The sequence below is a fragment of the Leptidea sinapis genome, chromosome 39 (assembly GCF_905404315.1).
Source record: "Leptidea sinapis chromosome 39, ilLepSina1.1, whole genome shotgun sequence".
NCBI classification, from domain to species: domain Eukaryota; kingdom Metazoa; phylum Arthropoda; class Insecta; order Lepidoptera; family Pieridae; genus Leptidea; species Leptidea sinapis.
This window is the reverse complement of record NC_066303.1, coordinates 8,105,119-8,117,943: the sequence shown is the minus strand read 5'-3', so window position 1 is coordinate 8,117,943 and position 12,825 is coordinate 8,105,119. Positions and strand designations below refer to the sequence as shown.

Sequence of the window (12,825 nt, the reverse complement as noted above, 5' to 3'; positions counted from 1 at the left end):
CTACCAGGGATACTAAACCCTACCAAGGATAAAAAAAATGCGCAGCTTGGTTTAAAAAATTTATCTGATTATTAACTTTTAATTACACCAATCTTTATCATTATTATCGAACTTGTATTATATTTTTTTTAACGAAATCTGAATCAATTTATTAAATTTGTAACATAGGGATGAGATAAATACTACTGTAATTTTGAAAGTTAATGGTAGTCTTTGCCGTCTGTTTTATAAAATATTTATTTTTAACACTGTATTCAGTTTACAAGCTTAATTTAGTATAAACACATGCGGTATCGATCGTAAAGTAGTATAAGAACATATATTGGACAGGTATATCTGCACTATATCGGACAAGGAAGTGCTGGAGAAATGCCAGGAGTGCGTGCGAGTGATCCGCGCGGCAAAAGAGACGCAGGCAGCGCGTGCTAACCAGAACGCTACCATTCTTCTGGAAGAGCTGGAGTCCGAGCGCTGCCGGGAAGAGACACGCCGTCAGGCTGCCGCGCGCCGCCGAGAGCGGAAGAAGAAGAAGAAGATGGAGAAGAAGGTAATCCTAAGACCAACTTTGTTTGCACGAATACAATATAAGTAATACAGTGTAAATGTGTCGCAAGTAATATATTTTTGGTTTATGGATACAGTCAGTTGCTACGTATCATTTAAAAATAAGGCTGGCTCGATTCATCAATGATCAAGTTTTGTTCCGTTGGCCCAGTTCTTCAGAGTTGCGTAAAGATCAGTGAGATTATCCATTTTCAACAGCATTTATTATGTTCAGCATTTAGCAGGTTCGCTGGAATTGTTCAGATCCTGCAGCCGATTTCATTACAATTACGTCAAAATGCAAAATAAAAAGAAGAAAAATTTCACCAGCACCACGTTGTTTTCGGCTTTCCACAACCGCATGTTAACCGCGCAGAGTAGCGAGATATTTTGTGAGATAATTTGGCCAGCTGCACTATATCCGAAGCTTGAATGCTTCGGATGGAAATGCTTGAATGCTAGTGAAATCTGGTATTTCAGATAACCATGTGCGAGATCACAGACCAAGACCGCACATAAGCCACTTATTTGTCCGTTTATTCTAATATTAAAAATCTATCCTGGTTATTATACAACCGACAAACTTAAATTTTAGGTGTGCTAACATCTCATATTTTCATCATCAACACTTAATACTTATATTGAGTCGTACAAATTTCATATGTAACCAAAATTTATGAATGATGCGGGACCTCTCTGCTTCCGCACTTACCAACTGAGCTAAGTTCGAGTGACGCATGGTTCGTAAGTCTTGGTATGTGTTGTTCAACTCTCAGGTTGCGGCTCCATCTACAGGATCTATTTTACAGTTGATAACCTGCTCAACCCCAATAATTGCATATTAGGAAATTGACTCCCGAATATTGAAATCTCGCATCCTTAATAGATTTTTGTTACAAATTGAATTTGTATAATTAATTCCAGGCGTGAGGGATATCACTTTAAAAATCAAAAAATATATATGACGAGGAAAGAACCTCTGTATTGTTTGTTTGGTTCTTGTAAAGAAAACTACACGAGTAGGTATTTTATAACTTTCGTTTATTCAACGGGCAGCGTTACGACGTCATGTGGGAGCTCTGAGGGTACTGCACTTTTATTACTTTCGTTTATTCAACGGGCAGCGTTACGAGGTCCCAGAGAGGTCCGTACCGTACGACGGCCCGAGCACGACTGACTCAAGTGTCATTTTTTTTTTGCGCCCAAGCAATCCCTCCGGGATAACGACGGGAGGAAGGTGGTGAATGCTCATGCATACCAACGCAGCCTAAGTCTGCGTTGTTTATGTGGGACTCACGTGAAAACCTAGGTGCCTACCCACTAAACACCACCTGCAGTTGGCTTTGGGCAGGTGCCCTCTAAGCCTACATCGAAGGCGACCTTCTCTTGGGGAGAGAGAGGCGCAAGCGGCACTCCCTATGGAGTTTCCGCTGGGATAGACTCAAGTGTCGACCGTGCGGCTGTATTTATAGGACCCGGCGCACGTGCTAATCCACGTGTTTTGAAATGCGGCCGTATTTATGAGGCTCGGTGCACGTGCACGTGTTTTCAATTCGTGTTGTAGTATTTGTGCCGATATATATATTAAGTCGTAAAAATGCTTTCTGCTACAGGAGGAGCGCCGCAAGCTACAAGAAGAGAACGACAAGAACACATATTGCGAGAAGGAGCTGGATGAGGAGGATGGTGATGACGCCGACGACGGCGACACGGAGCGCGAGCACGAGCCTGTCGCCAAGGAGGAGGGCGACAGTGGCATCGACGCCAACTCGCAGGTACCTTCTGTTGTGTGGCGGAGTATTGATACTGATGTGTTGTGTTTGTGAATACATATTTTAAAATGGAATCGTCTGATACTGACAGTGATTTTGATGAGGATATTCAAATTCTACTATTGGCGACTCTTCTTAAAAAAAGAAAAATAAATACTCACATCTTTATGTTCTTTACATTTAGTGTAATACAGTACTCGACATTGCTGTACTATCTCGATAAGCTCATCGAACATTTTTATAAACTAGAACGAACCAAAACATGCAATATCTAGTTTCGAAATAGCATCCCTTGCGGCGGAAACATTCACATTGGTGTGGTGCGACAGACCCCCCACAACCTGACGGGGGCGACCGAGCGTCGTGCGATTTTACCGCTGCTAATTCATAATATCGTTTCTGTAACCACAGGGCTCGTGTTCATCGTCAGACGTAAAGATACCACCTGCGACCAGTAAAAGTAAGAAAAAGAAAAGAGAAGAAAAAGAAAAATCCTCTACTCCTGCCTCTACCAAGAAACAAACAGATAAGGTACAGCACAGCTATGATATATACTTTTAACTGTCATGCTATATTACATAAGCCATACAGCTCGCCCTATTATATCCCCTCGTATTCGATAAATAAATGTATAGATAAATTCAGGACGTATTTTACAAACTTATCTGTGTTTGTTGCGTGTGAAGTGCAAGCTAACTATTTTGACCGGGCCATGCGTAAGTCTAGTGGAATGGTTCGTAAATGTCCATAGGTAAAATGTCAACACCTGTGAATGGTCACTTTTGGACGTGGGCTGGGCTATTTGTTGAATATAGAAAAGTGTCATCATACACTTAATAGACTCTCCTATTCATCCAAGAGTTTTAAATATTTTCTACAAATTCAAGAACAGACATTCTTTAACTAAAACGATTTCGATTTATTTTAGACATTAAGAAAAAAAGTGCATTCTATTTTAGTCGTGTAGTACTAGGCTCTATTAGTAGATGGTTTACCACATATCAACACACAACAACCTGTTTCAATTTGCAGCTAAAATCTAAAGAAACAAAAGAAAGCAGTGTCAAGTGCTGCGAGAAGAAAGAAAAGGAGAACGTGGCACCGATTTCTCCCCCCGCCACTCCCCACAAGCTACCGGAGCGACGCGCGCACGACAAAAAGGACAAGTTAGTACTCTTGCTTAGTCCTTTACACATCACTCATACATGTTGACCGGGATTATTAAACACATACATAAGTTGTACATACATTATTCATATGTTGTCTCTTAATGATACCACAGATTGGGAATGGAGCAACCGCCCTCAGACTACTAAATAATAAGTTTTATTGTACGATATAACATTGGAATCATATTTTTTATGAGAAAAAAAGAACCCCGCTGAGTTTCTTGCGCCCGTTCTTTTCATGTATTACGTACGTATGTACTACGTATGTATGTTACGTATGTACTTTTTCGAATGGGTTATTGACTTGCAATAAGTGATATCATATCCTATTTTGAATAAAATTATTTGAATTTGAACTGTATCATGTAATGTAATTAAGGTGTTAGTCATTTTTAAAAGTCACTAATGGGAGAGCACTTGGCTAAGTTATTCCTGCCCAATACATCATTTTTAAATGGCCCCCGGTTTGCAACATGTATAATCTGCATATATAAGTGAACTGTGGTTTAATTTCCGGTTAGTGGTAAAACATTTTTACCATCCGCAATATACCTAGACATTTCCATTCCGTTTCCATCAGGAATGGAACCCTCAACCTGTTCCTCAATTAAGAAATACCACTGATATATTATATGATCGAGCTGTGATATCAAATTGCCTTATAACCGAAGTACATAAATATAAAAACAATTTATATCTATGTACTGATAAATATCTACTACATTCTGATTTTTTTTATATAGGTATGTAAGCAGCATGATTAATGATTTATGGCTATTGACGTACAATAAACAACTCGTATCCCAATCGCCTATTAAAAGATCGTCATATTGTCCGAGCGGCGTTGTCTATACCTATAACATGAAAACATATTTTATTCAAATTAACACCTTATTTCGTGGCAGTAATGTTCAAAGTTTATTGTATACGCTCATTAGAAGCTCGTGTTTGCGACACGAGGCGAGAACATTTTGTTTTTGCATTTAAAATGTTATTAGCAAAATGATAACAAACGTCAAGTTAGTTACTCAATTTTGTTAATTTAAAGGAATACTTACCGGAAATACGACACTATCATTTTTAAGTTTGGGTGTGCTGTTATTACATTTAGTCATTGCGTAGCGTTGTATTCAAAGCGCGGTCGAAACACAACTGAACGAAAATCATGACTAATAAAGGCGTAGGACGAGACAATATTTGTGCGTGATTGTGAGTGCGGTTGTTTATTGTACATCAATGTTTAATGTGGCCTATAAATTTGTATCTGTGTTTAAATAGTGTACTATTAGAAAAAGCTTTTAATACACTCTGGGAACTTAATGTTACATTTTTAACTGCATGGCATCTTAGTTTTATTTTTGAGCTATTATTATTTTTAAGGTTGTATGAGAATATTGATTTTAAAAATTAAATAAAAAGTGATGTGTATTAATGATAAATACTGGAAAGATAAAAAATATTTTTACAGAAAAGAAGAAGATGCAAAAAGCATCACAGTTCAGAGTTTAAATAAATACGGGAATGGCTCGAGAAAGAGCCAAGTCTTTGAGTCGTCTCGTCTCACTGCTGAGAAAGATGATGACACCATTGACAAAACTAAAATTTTATACACTCACCAGTAAGTTGATCTAATAATAATTTTGTACGAAATATATCGAGAATTCGAACGAACATTTCCTTTATTGTGAATATTAATTTATTTCATATGATATTTTCTTATTGTTTGAGTGGCAATTGAAATATTGGCTACCATAAGCAGTGAATAAAATAAGAAAAATACATCTTATTTAAATTGAATGTATCTATAATGTACAACAAATTTGCATACTATGAAAGGAAGCATAAGATTTTATGTATAATTAGCAACATTTACATCTTTAATGGAGTTTTTAATTAGCCACTAATTTTAATTAAAGCATGATAAGTTTTATATTGCTTGACACTTTTGTTTGAATTATTTTGGTGCAAAATAATTTATTAAGTACATTTTAATGTATTAATGTAACGTAGAATGATTGTAGAAATGGTTTAGTCTGTACGTAATATAATGTGTATGTACGTGTACTGTGCAGATGGGAGACGGAAATTAAAAATACATCGCCCAAGAGCATCACGGCAGCAAGCGGCGTCACTCGCCGGGAAGACGGTTGGAAGGAAGTGGTGCGCAAGTCCAGTGTGCAGCCACCATCTGCTGTTGAACCTGGGTATAGTAGCTTTTTACTTCTTTATTTTTTTATTGGCTCTACCAGCGATTTTGCATAGTAAATATTCGTATAAGTACTATTTACAATTTACATTATGTGCACAGGGTATTCAAAATCATTTAAAGGTAAACACTACATGCAAATTTTTCTTATCATTACTTCATAAATATAAAAGTGAGTTTAAAACAAGAATCAACCAAAAATAAAAATAATACAAAATTAATTTAAAAGTCTGCAATACCTTTTAAATTGAAATATATTTAGGGAAACAAATAATAAGTGTTTAAATAAAAATGACAACTAGATATAACAAAAATCTTAATGTAACTCAACTAAATTCAAATTAAAATATATTCTAAAAATCCTAATAGTCCTAAAAAATAAAAAGCTACTACAGACTGACATTTTGTGCAAACGTTTTTTCTAATAACGCGTGGTGCAATAAAATTAAAACTAATTTAGGATTGTGAATTACTGAAAGCTAATAAAAATAAAATAAAAGAGTGTATAAAACTTCAACCAAATAAGTACTTGATTCAGCATTGCATATCAACACAGCACAAGAATATGGCTTGAGTTACTTATTATAGATATATACGGAAAACCAAAATAAAAACACCATGTCATAGATATATTTAAAAGTAACTACAAAAATATCACATTATCGTAGAAGTATTTAAAAAGAACCTCAAACGAATTGCTGTCTGTTGAGATTTATTTTCAACTAGAGTGCGTAACGAACACAGGCCAATGAGTGAGCCTGTTGTTGAAATTGTGGGTTATTTGAATATTGGCCTAAATACGAAACGTTTGTTTTTAATTATTTCATAATGATTTTTATGAAGCTTAAAACAGAAACTGATGATAATGATATATTTAAGAAAAATAATATACTTTATTCCTTGTCATTTACTTATAAGTATAGTGTATAGAAACATTTTAATTTACTGGATCTTAACAATTCTTTATATCTCATATAAATAATTAATCATGTCATAGATATGTAGGTACTTACCGAACGAACGAACTAACGCACCCTTAAAACTATACTGTTACATTTAATACAAGCATTTTAATGCGTCTATACGATGGCCGCGTTTGAACAATAAAGACTCCCAAAATATATCTATTTGTAATACATTTGTTATTAAATCATATTTTTTTACTACTTTTTAGAATATTATGTTTAAAATAAATAAGCACTAAATGTAATATTATATAAGAGAACACATATTTACTTGTGTTCTTATTTCTTTGACATTATTAAGGCTATTTACGGCCGTTCCCAATAAACTATCTACAGATAGGGATAAATTACTACCTTCTACTGTCAGTAATTAGCTGCCAATAATCTGAAGCTGTCCCAATATAGCCGATAAGTCATTCTTATCGCCTGTAAGCCTGTCGCCGCGTGAATTGTAATTTCCATACAAACTACTATCGCTGGTAAGCTAAACGTGCTCCCATTGTGTGTGTACGGATAAGGTGAGTTACCATTGAGACAGAAAAGTCAAAGATAGTTACGATTTTTATCTCAAGTAGGCCACAACTGGAGATGGACTGAATATTGGGAATGGCCGTTAATTGTCAAGGCTTTGATTCAAGAATTGTATGCTTGGCAGATAATTTCAAACAAATTTTTTGTTTTTGCTGTACCTTAATTAACCAATTAGTAAGTAGCCTTTTCAAAATTGCTTACAGCTGCAAGAAGGTATCGGTAGCGAGTCACGCAATATCGCGCGTGATCGGTCGAGCAGGCTCCAACATCAATGCGATCCGGTCGGCGACTGGCGCGCACATCGAGGTCGACAAGCAGACCAAGGGACAAGGGGAACGAATTATCACCATTAAGTGAGTGCTATCTTGCTTAATTTTCTTATATTTCATCTATCTTATTTACTTAATAACCCCAATAGTAGAAAATCACTTAAAAATAACAATTTGTGTTAATAACATTAATTTGTGAAGAAGCTATTATTTTATTCTTATATATTATTACTAGCTGACCCAGCAAACGTTGTATTGCCGATATTAAAATCGCGATACAAAAGTAACTGTTGATCGTAGATGGGTGAAAATTTGAAGTTGTATATGTTTTTAATGCTGACTCATAATCAAACAAATTTAAAAAAAAATGTCAAAAAAAAATAAAAAAAAATCGTGTGGACAACCCTTAACATTTAGGGGGATGAAAAATAGATATTGTCGGATTCGCAAACCTACCCAATATGTACTCAAAATTTCATGAGAATCGGTCAAGCCGTTTCGGAGGAGTTCGGTCCCGCACACCGTGACACGAGAATGTTGTTCTCACATCGACCTAAACATACATAAATACATATAAACATCCACGATTCGGATACAAACATCCATATTCATCATATAAATATTTGCACCTACCAGGATTTAAACCCGGGACATCTAGCTCATTAGGCTAGGTACCAGGTCCCATTAACCACTGGGCGATATGGGTCGTCGATAATGTTATAATAACACAATTTGACTGGCCAGGGGTTCAACGGAAGCGACGAAACAGGCAGCGAGCCTGATCGCAGCCATGATCCGCGACCCGGAGGCCGACATCGCGGCGCTGGTGTCGCGCGGCAAGGCCCCGCCCCCCGCGCCGCCGCCCGCGCCCGTCGGGCCCGCACCCGCCAAGCAGCCGGCGCTCAAGGTGATACCGCATGCTATTAATACATTGGCTGTATACGTATACAGCCAATTTAAAGTAAAAATAAGACGTGTGGCACTCGGGAGCTTTTGCATAGCATTTTTTATCAACTTATGCAAATATAATTATTTATTTATTTATTTTATTTATGCAGTTTTTTTTTTTTTTTTTTTTTGATAAAATTAGTTTTAAAAAATGCAAACGGGAAGTGAGTATAATTTAACTTGCAAGATTTGATTACAGACAGATAACTGGACAGGTGAAACTAAATAAAAATGCTTGTCATAATAATAAAAATAAAAATAAACGTGATAAAAAAAAGAAATAAAAAAAATCAAGATGTACCCCAGGTTCGAACCTGGGACCTGCTGCAAAAAAGCATACATGATAACCGCTGTTCCACGGCAACTGTAATGACCGTGCCGAAATATCTATATACATCTAGTAAGTAAGTGTTAGGTTATTTTCGCTACGGAATTTCTGGATTCGGTCTTCACGCTCAAGGCCTGCGATAGAAGCTATGCAATAGCTTAACAATTATTTACGTAAAATATTAGTTACGTAACTCGCTAACCATAATGTATGCTCTATTATTGTTATACTGAAATACAGTTGTCATAATTATGTTTATAATTGTTCGATAAAAAGTCTAAAGGAAGAAAGCTAAGAGTATATTATATAAGTTGATTAAGTTAGGTTTAGATAAAAGATAATATAAAATGTGTATTTTTTTTATTTGTATCATTATGAGGCATGTTCACTCTGTGATCAAACCCTCTATAAATAAATAAAGATTTAAAAAAAAATCACAATTTGGTGCTTACAATATGCCGTTAATAATTCCCATTTTATCCACTCGTATATTGAAAATGTTGGGTGTATATGTTAATAATAATTATATTGACACACTTTTAGACAAATTATCTTGCCTTGACAACAATTTACGGTATATTTGATACTTAAATATAAATACATATAAATATCAATGCCTTGGAAAAATCATCCTTATTCGTATCTTTAGTCAATATATTATGCATACTATGGCTGAGATCTATAAAGGGATATTTTACTGCTCATATAAGTATGTAAGCCTAGGGAGTTGAGTCGAAGTCCATATTTGTAAACTTCGCCATATACGCCACTATAACGACGTTTAAGGAAAAACTCAGATTATAAGCCGAAGAAAAAAGAGATCAACAATTCAGTAGTTGCTGTTCGACGGTTAAAAATGCATGATTGAATGACAGTTGTCACGCATAGCTGTCATTCAATCATGCATCTAAAAATGCATTCCGATTCTCATATTAAATAAGTCCGCATTTCGCATAAATCATTCATCGATAATTACTTATTTCAGTAAAACTAATAATCCGATCCGAAGTTTTGGATACTGTTATAATTTAGTATGCTTTCTATTGTAAAAGTTTATTTAATTATAATCGACAATGTACTGTGTATAATGTATCGCGCGTTTGACCATTCTATTGGGTTGTCTTAGCTTAAGCTCAGCATAATCTCAGCTGTCAAATGACTATAAATACCAAATCAAATATTGCGCTAAGCTTCAACTCACCTGAGTTTTACGTAAGTAAAATCTGAGCAAAGTCAGGGGTACACTGTATAGATCTCAGCCTAGACGCGCAAAAGTATTGTATGAACAATTTGTTATGTTTTTAAAGTGATAACACTCACTTCTGGAATTAATACAGAAATAAAATTTGAAAACAAAATTAAATGAACGATGCGGGACACGACCTCTCGCGTTCCGTACGAGGGCTCTTAAAACTGAGCTAACTGTTCGAGTGACGTATCGTCATAAAATCTTCGTATTGTATGCTTTGTTCAACTCTCAGGATGTGGCTTCATCTGCAGGATCTACTTTACAGTTGATAACCTGGTCAACCCCAATATTTGTATATTAAGAAACTAGCTGACCTAGCAAACGTTGTTTTGCCATATAAATTATATATTATATATACATATATATGTAAACCTTCCTTCAACGAATCTATTGCTAAAGATTTCATTGAGTTCGGTCGAATAGTTAGTCGAGTTATTAGGGAACATACACCCTAATATTTGTATATTAGGAAATTGACTTGAGATGTCGCTCTTGCAAATCTAAACAATTTGTTATTTACAAGTATTTTATAATAGGAGTAATCATTGAACAGTTATCATCAGTTTCTTTATCACATCATATAGACAATATAACTAACGAGATGTTCTATGACAGACCCCGAGCGCACCGAGTCGCGTCGTCGCCGCGCCACGTACGCCCGCTAAGCCGCAGCCGCGACCCGCCACTAGACGTGAGTCAAACTTGCACAAACTAGCATTATCTATTATATTATTTCTTGATTGCCTCGTTGTATTTGATCATGAAATGAATTATTAATTAGTCATATAAGAGATGGTAACTGTCATAAACAGCTGAATTAAACGTACAAACAAATTATGAAATGTTATAATTCAAAATAATATGTTCTACTTATATTTTGTATTTAATGGTTTAATTAGTTTCCCAAAAAATTACTTAGTATCTATCTTAGATCATTTATCCGTCTAGAGAGACTATTACAGCTGTGAGAACGTCCAAAACAAATTGAGTTAAGACCTAACCTCTATTTTGAGCAATACACGCACACTAACTCAGTGTCATACAAATTGCGAGTGTAAGACGTAGGTTGACGCACACTAAACTATTATTCCTGGTTTTTATCGGTTGTCTAACAGCTAGAGCTCTATATTATAGACGTATAAATTGTCTAAGGTTATTAATAACATTCTCATACTTGTAATACAGCAGTGAGTACGCCCCAAGCCGATAAGCGTCCAAGCGCTCAGAGCGTGGCAGTAGTGAGTGCCGGCACCCCGGCTGCCAAGTCTGGCGCCCTCTCGTACACGGGCGCTATCGTGGGGGCCCGGGGCCACACGTTCGCGGCCAAGGTGACCGCCACACCGCCGGTGGACACCAAGCCAAAACCTATCACACAGGTACATGGAATGATAGATTTTTTACATATTATAAGTTACGATACATTTGTGACTAACTGTAGAATAAAGAGTTAGCGAACGAGATATATAAATAAATAAAAAATAATATCAGCGTTCCAATGCTTTATAATGTATTTTATTTAAATGACATCTAAGGGTTAAAAATAACTATTTAAATCAAATCAGTAATTATTAAAAAAACCACACTGAAATAATACCCATAAATAAAATTTGCAACATAACTGTTAAATCGTATACAGTAAAGTATGTATGCTGAATCATTGCATGCAGATTCAGATCTATAATCAATTAATGTGTAATGAGGTTTTTTTAACTCTCATATCTTGCAATCTGTTCTTACCACATTCGACAAGTATTTATATGAAGGTCGTGGTTGCAAAATCTAGTTATATAATATATATATAGTTATATAACCCCAAATATATTGTTTTTCCCACCTATCCATTAGAACTTGTTGCGTTCTCCTTTTTAATCATTCGAAAGTTGTATGATAGCAAGTTGGTTGGGGTGGTTTTGCAGCCTAGTCTTCTGATCGTAATTTTGAGGTTGCGGGAGAGATAATACCATCCCTGATTAAGCTTGTTAAACTTGTATTTGTTGGATTAATTGACTGCCGCCCAATAAATACTTCACATTGTAGTTGTAGCTAATGTTTTGAAGCCGGCAAGATTATGGGTACCACAATGGCGCCTATTTCTGCCGCAAAGCAGTTATGTGTAAACATTACAGTCTTCTCATCACCTTATGTCTTAAGGTGACGAGCGCAATTGTAGTGTTGCTCAGAATTTTTGGGTTTTTCAAGAATCCTGAGTGGCTATGCATTGTAATGGGTAGGGCGTATCAATTACCATCAGCTGAATGTCCTGCTCGTCTCGTCCCTTATTTTCATTAAAAAATGTAGCTTCATCTATGATCAAATGTGTAACGATGTCCAATATTTAATTTAATATTCAGTGCACGAGCAGTCCGTCGATGTCTGCCAGCAGTGCGACGACAGTGACGTCACCGTTAAGATGTCGCGAGTCTCCCCCTGCTCCGTGCGTGCCGCAGCCTGCTCACGTGCCGCTCGCACCACCGCACGCACCCTCGCACGCACCCTCGCACGCACCCTCGCGGCCGCAGATCGACGAAGATATGCGGGTGCCGCGTATGCACGATCACATGCAGGTATATCTATAATTATAAATAATAATAAAATAGTAGATTGTTTACCTAGGGTCAAAAGAATCAATCCCCGAGGTACCTATTTAGACGCCCGAGCGCAGCAAGGGCGGCTATAGTAGTATAGTAGAGTAGGAATTGATTCTTTTACCCGTGTTAGGCACTTTACTTTTCATTTCGAATATGAGGAAGATAAAAGTAGTTGTTTATCTAAACTATTTATTGATAATCTATACTAATATTATAAAGCTGCAGTGTTTGTTTGTTTGAACGCGCTTATCTCTGGT

At 36.2% G+C, this 12,825-nt stretch overlaps 2 protein-coding genes across 3 annotated transcripts in view; one reads left to right on the top strand and one right to left on the bottom strand.

Annotated features, from left to right (window-relative positions):
• Nucleotides 1-12,825, bottom strand: part of LOC126976072 (alpha-2-macroglobulin receptor-associated protein) — a 127,511-nt gene that overhangs the window by 85,080 nt on the left and 29,606 nt on the right. The gene's annotated exons all lie outside the window — the stretch shown is intronic.
• Nucleotides 1-12,825, top strand: part of LOC126976060 (ankyrin repeat and KH domain-containing protein mask-like) — a 50,567-nt gene that overhangs the window by 23,120 nt on the left and 14,622 nt on the right. The window contains exons 24-35 of the mRNA XM_050824202.1: nucleotides 331-547; nucleotides 2,157-2,318; nucleotides 2,727-2,846; nucleotides 3,348-3,481; nucleotides 4,953-5,102; nucleotides 5,557-5,688; nucleotides 7,390-7,539; nucleotides 8,200-8,362; nucleotides 10,596-10,671; nucleotides 11,166-11,356; nucleotides 12,332-12,442; nucleotides 12,482-12,544. Of these exons, the coding sequence (XP_050680159.1) occupies nucleotides 331-547; nucleotides 2,157-2,318; nucleotides 2,727-2,846; nucleotides 3,348-3,481; nucleotides 4,953-5,102; nucleotides 5,557-5,688; nucleotides 7,390-7,539; nucleotides 8,200-8,362; nucleotides 10,596-10,671; nucleotides 11,166-11,356; nucleotides 12,332-12,442; nucleotides 12,482-12,544 (1,669 nt within the window). The remainder of the gene's footprint in view (nucleotides 1-330; nucleotides 548-2,156; nucleotides 2,319-2,726; nucleotides 2,847-3,347; nucleotides 3,482-4,952; nucleotides 5,103-5,556; nucleotides 5,689-7,389; nucleotides 7,540-8,199; nucleotides 8,363-10,595; nucleotides 10,672-11,165; nucleotides 11,357-12,331; nucleotides 12,443-12,481; nucleotides 12,545-12,825) is intronic.